Source organism: Octopus sinensis, linkage group LG5 (assembly GCF_006345805.1).
Source record: "Octopus sinensis linkage group LG5, ASM634580v1, whole genome shotgun sequence".
NCBI classification, from domain to species: Eukaryota; Metazoa; Mollusca; class Cephalopoda; order Octopoda; family Octopodidae; genus Octopus; species Octopus sinensis.
This window is the reverse complement of record NC_043001.1, coordinates 64986334-65000222: the sequence shown is the minus strand read 5'-3', so window position 1 is coordinate 65000222 and position 13889 is coordinate 64986334. Positions and strand designations below refer to the sequence as shown.

Below are 13889 nucleotides of genomic sequence, written 5' to 3'. Positions count from 1 at the left end.
AATTGATAATAATGTTGATATGGCTAATAGATCTAGCATCACTATTAACGGCAGAAAGAATAGAGGTAGTGAAACTTTGAACAACACCAATAGGGATAATAACAATAATAGTAACGACAGTGTAGGCATAGACTCTAACTACCCTAGAAGTAAGCAAGATAGCAATTCTATCAACATTTACCCTCCATGTGAAAATAACAGACGACCTGGCAATTATAAATTTGGGTGCAATTGTGTAACGACAACAACATGTCCTTTACGTGGAAACTGCCTAGCAAAGAACAGTCTACTCTTGTGAAATAATTACGGAATCGAATACTCTCACCTACATTGGTTGTTCATCCGCCTGGAAATCTAGGTTCTATAACCATAGGTGATCATTTAGACTCAAACATAAGGCTAATAGCACTTCCTTATCGCATAGGATATGGGAACTTAAAGACAAAAATATTAACTTTAACCTTAGATGGTCTATAGTTGGATCAGCAACAATTTATAAAAATAATAGAACTGGTTGCCAGTTTATGTTCCTTAGAACTCTTGAAAATCATTAGATTCCCTAATAAGGACAAGCTAGTTAATAAAAGATTGGAATTCAAACCAACTTGTATGCATAATTTGACTAAAACCTTTAAATACTATAAGCCTTAAGTCTCCATTAGCAATTTTAATCCCTTCATGATCTTCTCTCATTGGAAATTCCATCGTCTACTCCCTCCTACCACTGTTCAGGCATTGAATTAACAACTCCTGGGCTTACCCCCAACTACTTACTTATTCGGTTTACTTTCGCCTAGCTAGATTCGGACCCCATATAGTACACACGTATTAAACAATCCGAGGACTTTAGACTTATTTATAGAGAACATATCTAAATAATTTAGTCACTCACTCTAAAATTTAGAATATCACTACCATGCACGTAGGTCCTATTAGCCAACACTAATAACTTCAATAATGTTTATAATAATACTAGGAGTATCGCCCGGCGTTGCTCGGGTTTGTAAGGGAAATAACTATATAAGCATTTTTAGAGACGTAAAGTATAATAGCCATCTCAATATGGCTAACCACAAAGGGAGGGGTTTTACGTTCTGAGATTTAATAATAAATTTTTAGATAGTTACTTCCCTTATATATGCCAAAAATGCATTAAAATGGGAAAAATTGATGGTAAATTTTTTTTTAAATCGTAGACTCATTGTAGATGCGCGCTAATACCCAGAAGGGCTCGATATGAATCACGACTATAAGATATCCGGTTTTGGTTAAACTGCACCGCAAAATGTGGGAGTAGTTAGGAATCTAAATCGTAGGAGACAGACAGCACACAACCTTACTTTTATATATGAAGATATAAGTATATATATAGATTTATATGTATATATAAGTAAATATGTATATATATGTATGTATATATGTGCATATATATGCGTAAATATATATGTATGTATATATATGTATATACAGGGGTGTGTGTAGAGATGTATATATATAGATTTGTATATATGTATGCATATGTGTATATATATGTGTATATATATATATTTATGTAGATATACATATATATATATATTTATGCATTTATATGTGTGTGTGCATGTATATCTAGATAAGTGTGTGTACAAATATATGTATGCATATGTATATATATATATATATATATATATATATATATATAATATATATATATATATAATATATATATAGGTATACTTATAGATTTATATATATATGTATACATGTATATGTATATAGATGTATGTATATATATTTGTATATATATCTATATGTATATAGATATATGCATATATATGTATATATATATATGTATGTATATATATATATATATATCACGTGATCACGTGACCGACCAGTCCATCAGATGTAGTTACACATCGCTGGTCACAATGCGTTCGCATTGTTTTAGCCTACGAATGACGCCACCCCGCTGGCTAATCGAGCAGGCCAACAGACGAAAGAGTGAGAGAAAGAGTGGTGAAAGAGTACAGCAGGGATCACCACCCCCTGCCGGAGCGTCGTGGAGCTTTTACATGTTTTCGCTCAATAAACACACACAACGCCCGGTCTGGGAATCGAAACCGCGATCCTACGACCGCGAGTCCGCTGCCCTAACAACTGGGCCATTGCGCCTCCACGTGTATATATATATATATATATATCTATAGATTTACATATATACATATACAAATATATATACAAATGTTTATATATATATATATATATATATATATATATATATTTGTATATGTATATATGTAAATCTATATATGTCTATATATGCAAATATGAATATGCAAATATACTAGCAGTATCGCCCGGCGTTGCTCGGATTTGTTTCGACCCGCTGGAATTGTAATTTTGAAAAGTAAAAATTTTGTGAACATTTTTCTGGTCGAAATATACCGAAAAGTGGCGACACAGCAGTGAAAAAATCGTAAAAAATGGGGATTTTCATAGAAAAAAGCAGCTTTTTGATGTAAATAATTTTTGGTGTTAACATGGTCCGATATGAATTTTATGTTCTACGGAAGGAAGAGCAACCCTTCTTCTATCATACTCTCAATTTTGGTCAACTTGCGCCGCAGGGTCTCGGAGGAGATAGTGTTAGTTGAAGGTTACCAAACGTGGCGCACACAGACAACTTCAGCTTTATATAGAGATAACACACACACATTAATACACATACATAGACACACACACACATGTATGTATGGATGTATATATGTACATCTGTCCACTTCTTGCAATATTTTTATCCTTCACTTCCTACACACACACACACTGACACACAGTGCACGCACACACACACCTTCTTAGCTTACAATTTCTTTCTGTCAACAATTGACAACAGAAGTACGCTCGCCAATTAATACTACCAAAATTCTACGACAGAAAGTAAATTAAAAACCAATTTACCTTTTCTGTATTGTTATGGCAATCCGACCGTCGGTGTGTTTTTGCAAATGTGTTCGAATGAGAAGTGAGTTGTGTTTGGCGCCTTTTTTACTAATAACAAACACACACGTGTGTGTGTGTTTGAGTGTTTGTATGTAGTTGTTTGAAACGTTTGTGTTTGTCACTGTCATATATGTATGTGTATGCGTGTGTGTGAGGAATGGCAAACCAGATAGATAGCGTGCGAAGTTGTTTTGAAGTTCGCGCTCCGCTTGTGTGTGTGTGTGTGCGTGCTTTAGGTACACAGCACAACATTACTCTCTCTGTCTCTTTACACACACTAACAAAAGCACTTCACTTACACACCACACTTTCTGTGTCACACACCCCATCAACACACACACACACACACACACACACACACACATACACACACTCACGCACGCACACATGTACATCAATGCTTTCGGAGTGAAATGTTAAAATATTGAGTTTTCTCGAATTTTGTCTTAATTGGGGGTGAAATTGAAAGAAATTTTGTATGGCATGACCGAATGGAAGTACTTGTAAAAATCATAGGTAAACTGTAATTGAAGAAATTGTGTGAGGAGTAAATCGTTATGTATTTATTTGTTTCTGTTTGCTGTTTTTTTTTTTTTTGAGTAGTGGTTTAAGGTACACTTCTCTCGTTTTATAGAAATAGTTTCACTTTAATCGTTGCACACTTGCAAAGAGAAAGGAGTAGAAATTAGGGTGATAGCGTGAGTGAAGCAGATCGCTCCGTTTTTGTGTGTGTGTGTGTGCGTGTGCTGTAGCCCACACTAAGAAAAGCACTTGACTTACACTCCACAATGTGAGTTTTCTCTAAATTTTGCTTAATTGGGGTTGGAATTTTAAAAACTGGACCTGGCACGACCCGAAGCATTCTACTCTTAAAAATGCTAGGTAAATTGTAATTGAAGAAATCCTATATTGTAGATTTCTATAAGAGACAAAGGGAGGCAGATAAAATCTGCCTTTTATAATAAGAGATTATACTAGTAATCATGAGTGGATAGGAACCTAAACTCTTTTAACTTCATATAACACTTCCTAAACAATTAAAATAGGACTATAATTTACACAAGTGGATAGACTTGAAATTTCTCCAATCACTATATTATTACTATTATCTTATTATATTATTACTATTATTATAATTTTTCTTCGTATTTTATTTTTAACTTCCATCTTAATTTTCATTTCATTTTATTTTATTCTTTACATTTTCACTTTGCTTTTTACCCATTCATTTTATTTTACCTCTTGGTAACCTATTATTATCTATCTTTTTATGTATCTTGTCAGGTGTCTTTTATGTATTTCCAAATATATTTGATATTTTTGATATCTTACAACATCTTTCTAATATCACCGGTTTATTCTGTCAGTATTTTTACTACTTCTAATGCTCTTTTACTATTATTTTTTTTAAAATGATTCTTGTAAAGCTCTATTTTTTTTTAAATGATTCTTACAAAACTCTATTCCCATAGAACCTTATATCTCTATATCAATTATTTCATTTATTGTTAATTTGCTACTCCCTTTTATCACTTATATTTATTTCTTTTCTTTTTAAATCATTTCCTTTATTGATCATCCCTCATTTCAATTTGTTGCTACTTAATACCAGGTCTATTGGATTTGTCATAGGCAGGCCTAAAAAACCATTTAAAAAAATTTTTCAATATATGGAACTCAATCTATTGAGAATAGTATATTAAATATAACTGTTACGTATTCAAAAACAAGACATACACTTGTAAGGTGTATTGTAAGTATGTATACATGGATGGCCGTGCATGAATGTATCCGGATACTATACATGGATATATATCTATATCTATATCTGTACGTGTGCTTAAGGATATGTGAATATGGTAGTGTATGTACATGGTTACTAGGGTGTAACTGTAGATATGTGTAGAAATGTATGTGTATAGTCATGTATTTAGAGCTGTGCATAATGAGGCGGACTTGTATACGCTGGAGCATGTTAGCGTATGTATCTGTATGAGTGCATGTGTATACACACATATACATATACTATGACTTCTAAGTAAGTGGATGGACCCATGTAATAGATAAATTTATAAAGCTAGTAATTTTTAGTGGTGAGTTTGGGTAAACTGACCATTCATCACAATGATATCAAATTACAACCTTAATCTATAATTCAATGAGTGGTCAAACTAAGAAATTATTTATGACCACTACCATCTCATCCAAGCCAACATCCTGTTCTCAGCTCTATAGTATTTTATCTCTTTATCTCTTATCCTACTCTATGTTTTTTTTTTGTTACTGTATTCCAATTTTGCTACATTTTATTTATGTGTATCTAACTTTATTATCTTTATTTTTACTTTTATTTCTCGTTTTTTACTTCTATTACTTTTATTTCTTACTTTATTTTTTAACTTTTATCTTTTCTTTCTATCTTATACATGCTAATTAAATATAAACTCAATCCAATCTATTTAACATTCACTCTATGCTGAATAGTGGTACAGTATGGGTAGATTTTTGAAATCCAATGAAACTTTATATATATATTATATATATTATATATATATATATATTATATAATATATATATATATAATATATATATATATATATATATATTATATTATATATATAAGAATTTTTGGCGTAATGAGATAAAAAACCAAGGCTGTGTAGATATTAGAACATTTATAGATAGAAGGTCTTACAGCTGTTTCCAGGATATTTATTAATTATATCCCTTCATCAAAGACGGTGTGAGGGGATGGTTAAGTCATAGTTAGTTTAGATGTGATACAAAATAGAGAGTGAGGTGGAGGAAAGAAAATAAATGCAAGATATGCATGGATATTGAAGTTGTAAATTTATTTTTTAGACAGAATGGTATATATGTAATATTCCAATACCCTATGAGTAAAGTCTGAAAGTCCAAATGGGTCCTTCCAAATATAGAGTTTATACACAATGTAAGACTCCCTTATGAGTGAAATCCAGCAGTTTTTAAACTTGGTCATTCCAAGTAGATAATTTATATACAGTGTCCCAGAGTCAAAGGTTTTTATTTAAAGTGACCTAAAAATAGGGAGTGTATTAGTAGGGTCAAACAGGAAGAGAGGAATGAAGAAAGAGAAAAAGAAAAGGGAAGAAAAAAAGAGAAGAGAAAGAAAAAATGAGAGAGAAAAAAGAGAGAAAAAGAAGAAAGTAAGAAGAAAATTAATAAAATAATAACAATATAATAAAAATAAAAACTAAAAAAAACCTGAAGAGAGGGATAAAAGGAATAAAGAGAAAAGAGAATAAAAGAAAAATGAAGATATAGATCAGTCAGTGGTCAGTGGAGATAATTTGAAAGTAGGAGTGGGGAGATGAAGGGTGAAAGAGAGAGAAAGGTATTATAATGTAAAAAGATAGAAGGAATGAGGTGGGTAAGAATTAAAGGAATGATAAATGTGTAGTAGTATAGTCTAAGTGTAGGGGCAGAGAGAGGGGTTAGTAGTATGAAGAATTAAGGAATTTATATGTTTAGCAGTTCAGTGCTTAGTAATATAAGAAAATATATATGTGAAGATGTATATACATGTACATATCAGACATGTTACACATACAATCCTTACTCGCATGCATATGCACGTTCACTTATATGTTCATCTGCATGTATCATCGCCCCTGTATATGCAGGTATATATACCTTGCATGCATATGTATATTTACACATACCCACATATATACATATACGCATACACTCATACATATACACGCACACATGGGTGTTAGTTAGTTAGTTAGTTAGTTAGTTAATTTGGCTCAAAAGCAAATAGCAAGGCCATGTAGGGGGACATGGAGTTAAGTACAGGGTGGTGTTCATGTATGCACATACATACAAATACAATCAGATGATTGTATATGTGAGGAACTAGATAGGGATTAGGAGTTACAATGTAGATTTATAAGGTTATTGGGATTACCTAAGGGGTATTGTGGAAATGTACTGTATGGTCATTCTGGCATTTGGATTTGTGGTAGAATTTGAATGTGTGATAAAAGTAGTGGTTGCATGTGTTTAGTACCTCATTATGTTTATTTAGCAGTGTTGGAGAGTTGTGCTTTAATATGTGGAATGCCTCCGTCAGGCAGAGCTTGCAGGTTGAGTGTTGACCTCAGTAGGGAAGTCCTGAGTCCAGTATGGACCATGATAGGGTATATTTGCATTTTTGAGCTGATGTATGTGGTTGCCAAGTGTTGTAGATTTACTATGTTTATCGTATCTAAAAGAATGGAGATGAGTGGCATACCGCTGCTTAGAATTTTTTGTTGATCCTATGTATATGGCTGTAGAGTTGTGTAATAGATTAAGGGCTGTGCATTTGTAAATTACATTATATCTTCTGCAATGGGTTTGTAACGGGCAGGTGGTTCCAGGACAGCAATTACAATTATGTGAATTTTGGGGACCCTGTTCGGTAATAGAGGAGATAGTATTGTCAGAAGAAAGGTTATAGAAGGGGGTGAAAATTTCTATATTATTATTATTATTATTATCATTACTATCACTGCCACTACTACTATTGTTATTATTAATTCTGCTATTTGTAGGGGCGTTAGAGATTGTGGTGATGTTCCGGGCAGTGTCAGTAGAAAGGGTTGGGTTGTGGTTGTGGTCTAATGTAAGGGTATGTGCTGGATCTGTGTGTGTGTTGATTATTTGTATTAGTAGAGTTGTAGTTATGTGAGTTTTGATAGTAAAGAGAGAGCTTTTGTTTATTCGAGGCTGCTACAATAGATTCAAAGTTAGGTGAGTTAGAATAAGATAGTTTCAGGGTGGATCAATTAAAGATAGAGTGATATTTATGTTGTCGAGGGAAGTTAGAGTCTAGTATTCTAAAGAAGGATTTAGCTAAGTTCTTAACGTTAAGTGAGAATGGAGATGTGTACCATAAAATAGAGTGACCGCCACTTTTTTTAGGGCGTCTGGGAATAGAGCTATCTAAGTCGTTAGATAAATGAGTGGTATCTATATTTCTAGGTAAGGTGTATGGGAAGCGATGCCTGTTATTGTTAGTTGTTTTATTTGTTTTCGTTTTTGACCTAGTGTTAAATGAATGTGTGTGGGGTAATTGCGTGCGCAGGCAGCGTGGAAAAGGCCTTTCTAAAACGTGTCTTCACGGTGACAAGACGTGTTCTTCACTTTATACAAAAATATTTTGAGACATTCACTGAACGTTAATATTATTTGAATTTATCTTTAATCTGGTCATTTTAATTTGCATCATGGCATCGTGTGTTATTCCGTGCGAGCTGAGTCTGTATGACGGGATTTCGAGATTTCGGCATAAAGATGACTCGGCATTAGAATTTTTTCGAGAACATGGAGTAATACCAAGAAATGTGAATTGCCCAACGTGCAATTCACCATGTGTTCTACAAAATGGAACAGATATATTTCGTTGCAGGAAAATGGTTCGCAGAAGAAGACAGAAGGCGACAGAATGTGGTTTTTCTGTTTCCATATTTAAGAACACCTTTTTGAATCGGAGTCGATTATCCCCATGGAAAATTCTTTTGTATATAAACCATTTCTTAATAGAAGGTTGGTCGCACCAAGCTGTTATGGAGAATTTAGATATAACGCTTGCCACGTCTGTTGATTGGAGGTCTTTCTGCTCTGAAGTCTGCCTTCATTGGGTCGCAAATTCCCAAGCACCAATTGGAGGGCCAGGGATCGAAGTTGAAATAGATGAGACAGTCTTGGTTAGGAGGAAATATAACAGGGGGAGACTTGTGAAAACTATTTGGCTTTTTGGCAGAATAGAAAGAGATTCCAAGAAAAATTTTTTGATACCCCTGACATCGGAATGTGGTGAAATTCTAAGGCGAGATTCTTCCACACTAATTCCATTAATCAGACGCCACATTCACCCTGGTTCAACTGTATATAGTGATTGTTGGCCCGTATATAATAGGTTAGATAGTTTAGGTTACACACATTTTCAGATAAATCACAGCCAGAACTTTGTAGATCCAGCAAACTCATCTATTCATACACAGACAATCGAAAGATTTTGGGGGAGCTTAAAAAGAAACGTCATAAGGGCTGGAATTAAACCGTGTTACTTAAAACAATATGTTGCTAGATACCAATTCATGCAAGCTTTCCGCTCTGCTCCCAAAAGGATCCATGAATTTTTATTGCAAGCTGCGAATTTGTATCCTGGGCAATAAAGATGTTCGACCAATTTCCACGAGGCTGCTGCAACAACTGACAACGTTAAAGAATTTGAAATAGAAGCGTGGTAGATTTGTTGAAAATAATCAGCAAATCTACCACGCATGTGGTAAGTACAGATTATATTTTCACAATATTATTGATTGTCACAGAATAATTATCAATTGCAACTTCAAAAATTCAAATTCCATTACTTCAGTTTTCACTTTTTGTTTGTAAAATAAAAAAAAAAATATATATATATATATATATATAGACTAGCAGTATCGCCCGGCGTTGCTCGGGTTTGTAAGGGAAATAACTATATAAGCATTTTTAGAGATGTAAAGCCATCTCAATATGGTTAACCACAAAAGGGGGGGGTGTTACTGTAGCTTTTTACGTTCTGAGATTTAATAATACATTTTTAGAGAGTTACTTCCCTTATGCCAAAAATGCGTTAAAAATGGGGAAAATTGATGGTAAATTTTTCTTTAAATCGTAGACGCATCGTAGGGCTCGATATGAATCACGACTATAAGATACCCGGTTTCGGTTAAACTGCACCGCAAAATGTGGGAGTAGTTAGGAATCTAAATCGTAGGAGACAGATAGCACACAACTTCACTTTTATATATAAAGATATATCCCCCTCAAGCCGGCTATTTTCATGCTAGAAATAACAGCCAAATCTCACTAAACTGCGGTAACACAATGAAATGAATTGTGTAATGAATCTACTCACCTTTCTGCAAATATTTCTTTCGGAGTATTTTCCCCACATCAATATGAAATTAAGGTTTTTTTTTTATTATTTTATTTGAAAGTTACAAAAAAATATGAGTTTTGTCGAGAAGTGTGTTCGGGGAAACAGCGTTGGCAGGGTTTAGAAGAGATGTGTTCGAGAAAGAGTGGATGGCTGTGTGGTAAGTAGCTTCCTCACCAACCACATGGTTCCGGGTTCAGTCCCACGGCGTGGTACCTTGGTCAAGTGTCTTCTACTATAGCCTCGAGCCAGCAAAAGCCTTGTGAGTGGGTTTGGTAGACGGAACCTTTAAGAAGCCCGTCGTATATATGTATATATATGTGTGTTTGTCCACCCAACAATATTTGTTGCATATACATTGCATGAGAAGTATTTAGACGGTTTCTGTTGCGCGCCTGCGACCGGGTGTTGAGGTTTATTGCTCGGATCCTCTACGGTTGATTGTGGGTATTTTCCGAGCCCCCTCCCCACGCCCCCGTTTGTCAGCGCGCATTTTTTTCTCGATATTTGTTGTATATACATTGCATGAGAAGTATTTAGACGGTTTCTGTTGCGCTCCTGCGACCGGGCGTTGAGGTTTATTGCTCGGATCCTCTACGGTTGATCGTGGGAATTTTCCGAGCCCTCTCCCCACCCACCCACCCGTTTGTCAGCGCGCTTTTTTTTCGTCATATTCCTTCAATATACGATGCCTTACACCTGTTACACATATTTTTTTCCATTTTTGCCACCTGGGCATGGATCTATATATTAACCACTCATTGAATAATGTAATCTTTGATCGTCATGGCTGGAGCGTCTTTGATTTGTTTATTCAGGGTTGACAGGGGACTAAATAACAACAAACATGAAAAATATTTGGCAACTGCGAGCAGCCTTTTTAATATTTATGTGCAAATTATGAGGGGGATAATATTAATCTGTTGATAATCTAATTAGCAAATTAAATCAAAGTTAATGTAATTAAAGTATTAAAAAACACGACCTCTTTGATTTAAAGAGAAAACTGTTTTATATGTGATATTTTTTTTCTTATTCGCTGAGGTTCCTCATTATTGAAGTTCTAGACCACATTTTTATCGTTGACGTCGACAGGAATTGAACTCGAAACGTAAAGGATCGTAACTAAATCTACTGCACTTTGCTAATTCTTTAGTTATCCCGTTTTAAGATTTCTATTTCAATTTGGGTTATTTTAAACCTTAGGGATTGTAATGGCGGGTTTTCATGGTAGTCTTCTGTTGTTTGAAATAACAGGACGAGATTTGTGTAACCACAGGTCAGTCCTATTTGAGCAGACCTGTAATCAAAGACGCGAATCGTGGCCATACCATTCTAAGGTGGATTGTAAGACAACACTATCAAATGTGTTTTTCTTTTGATTTGAGACAATATGGTGCGATTTGAGGGCGGTTTGGCTGTTGTTTCTAGCATCCAGGACAACCACATACACCCCAATTCTCGTTATTCGCTATCAAATCCGACCTCTAAAGATTTAGGTGTCTCAATTATAGTATGTTAGTTTGCTTGATTGATAATATTTGAAGTTAGAAATATATTAACCCAATGAGTGGTAGGTAAGACGGTAGTGTGATTTCAGGAAAATTTTACTGTTATTTCTAGCAAGTTGGGCAACTGTCAAGGACTTACTATTAATAATTTTAATAATAAATCATAAATTTTATACAATAAAAGAAATTATGATAATACAATAGAAGGAATTCTGCATAAATGAAAAGAATTTGTACATTTTTAGAGATCAATTGGAAAGTCTTTCCGAGCATATTCCGTGCCCTTTAAAAATACATATTTTAGTATAAACATAAAAATAGATTTAATTTTTTTGCTCAGGTCTCCCTGCAATTATTATTAGAAAGAGGGAGACTTACTTGGTAAAGAGTAACTTGGAAGAAGTTCCGAACTGGAATCAGGTGGTAGTTTGTGACATTGAACTTGAGAATTAAAGATAATCCAGAAGATTATTATCAGTAACTGAGATGTCTTAAATATGTCATCAGAAGATACCATATCGATATTGGTATTTACTATGGCAAACTTTTTGTTAATAACGTAACAGTGACTAAATAATAATAATAATATTATTATTATTATAGTGAATTATGTATATATATTGTGTAACAACGTGTTGCTAATATAAACATTCAATTATGTGTTGTGTCTACACTAGCTACTGTTCTTTTGGGTCGTAATCATTACTGCTTTTCTATTTAGCAATGAACATAGTTTATTGTTGATGATATAGTGGTGATATTGCATTGACGTGAATAAATGAAAGCGGACAACGAGGCGACATCAAAACAAACGTTGCCAAGCACATGCTTTTGTTACCTCTCCCTCTCTCTCTCTCTCTCTCTTCAACACACCTATCCACTTTCTCTTCTTTACACGCGCACACACATATCTCCTTTCACACATACACCTATTGTCGCTCTCTTCTTTCACGCATACATCCATACCTACTTTTTCTCACGTAGACTTAATGTAATTAATGTAGTAAACCAAGGTACTACTTAAGAAGAGTGGTCCCGGTGCGCGCACTCGCGTACTCGCGCATCCGCCTAGCTAGTCGTGACTAGTCGATCCTTACTTTGTGTTTTTGTTTTATTCACTTTGTTTTAAAAAAATATTTACTCTGTGTTTTTGTGTTTTATTTACTTTGTTTAAAAAATTATTTACTTTGTGTAAAAAAATTATTTATTTTGTGTTTTATTTACTTTGCTAGGTAATCGTTATAGGATTGACTAGTCACGACTAGCTAGCGCAGATGCGCGAGTAAACGAGTGCGCGCACCGGGACCACTCTTCTTAAGTAGTACCGTAAACCAAGTGAGGGGAAACTGTTTTTGACGCCCGCTTCAAAATGTAATCCAAAACAACGAACTTCGCTGAGTGGTCCATCGTGTTTTGGGGTTATTTAAATACGTAGATTGTTGCTGTGTTGTCTACTTTTATATCACATAGAATTGCCAGTAATAAATTTTGTTTACTGGTTAGTGGTTAGTGAAACAGGAAAAAGAAACTTACTTTTGTCCCTGATCAGTATTAAGTACAACTAACTTAGTACTAACTCCCTCCAACACTGACCGACTCCCTTCAGTGAGATGTTGTCATTGATTGCAGTTGTTCAACCAATTAAGAATTAAGTCTGGCCAACGTAGGATTGAAGTTGAATAAGCAAGTGACATGTAACTCTAATAGAGAGGCCACGAATATATGTAGGTAGACCTTTAGAGAGTGGAGGCAGATGAGAGGGATTTCTGCAATAATAGATTTGAAGTCAGCCAATCTACAGTTTCATGTGGACAAAACGTTGTGGAAATAATAGCTGGTGAAGTTCGGGAGGTAAGATCTAGTGCTTGACTATGTTCGAATTTGAACTGAACTGTGTCAAAGATCATAGTCACAATTCTCAAGATGATACTGGGAAAGGTGGTCAGAATGAAAGGAGTTCTTTACTCCTACATAGATGACATTTTGGTGGACAAGGCAATGGTGACAACAGCAGAAGTGATGGATAATCTGAGGAGGTTCAGGTCGGTTGCAAACCTACTAGAATCTATAGTGGGAGGGACGGCATTGGGAGTGAGGCTGAGGGGAGATAGGTCAGATGAACTGGTGTTTCAGAGAGGAAATGAAGTTCTGGACTTGAAGGATGATTTGAGTAATTGAGGTCTGTTTTCCATGTGCAGACAACTAGGAGGAGAACAGCTCGAGTGAGTCGAGGACAGAAAGTTGGAAAGGGAACAGTTGTAATGAAGAAAGATATCTTGGAGAGAGTTAGAAAGGAGGATCCAGTGAGAAGAAATTTGGTATGCATCTGTAGCAAGACCTAGAATTAAAACCTCACAACCCTGGTAGCTGGTTCCAGTCCACACTTGAGTCAGATGATGCTCCTTGATAACTGACCAATCAGCTAGCAGAAATATGCCATA

General features: G+C 34.8%; 1 protein-coding gene across 2 annotated transcripts in view; it reads right to left on the bottom strand.

Moving 5' to 3' along the window:
- Positions 1-12318, bottom strand: part of LOC115212170 — a 140292-nt gene extending 127974 nt beyond the window's left edge. The window contains exon 1 of one of the 2 annotated variants that reach the window (XM_036502714.1): positions 11827-12318. In XM_036502714.1, coding sequence (XP_036358607.1) covers positions 11827-11965 — 139 coding nt within the window. In that variant the 5' untranslated portion in view covers positions 11966-12318. The remainder of the gene's footprint in view (positions 1-11826) is intronic. The other variant, XM_036502713.1, reaches the window with a different exon arrangement.
- Positions 12319-13889: the final 1571 nt, after the last annotated feature.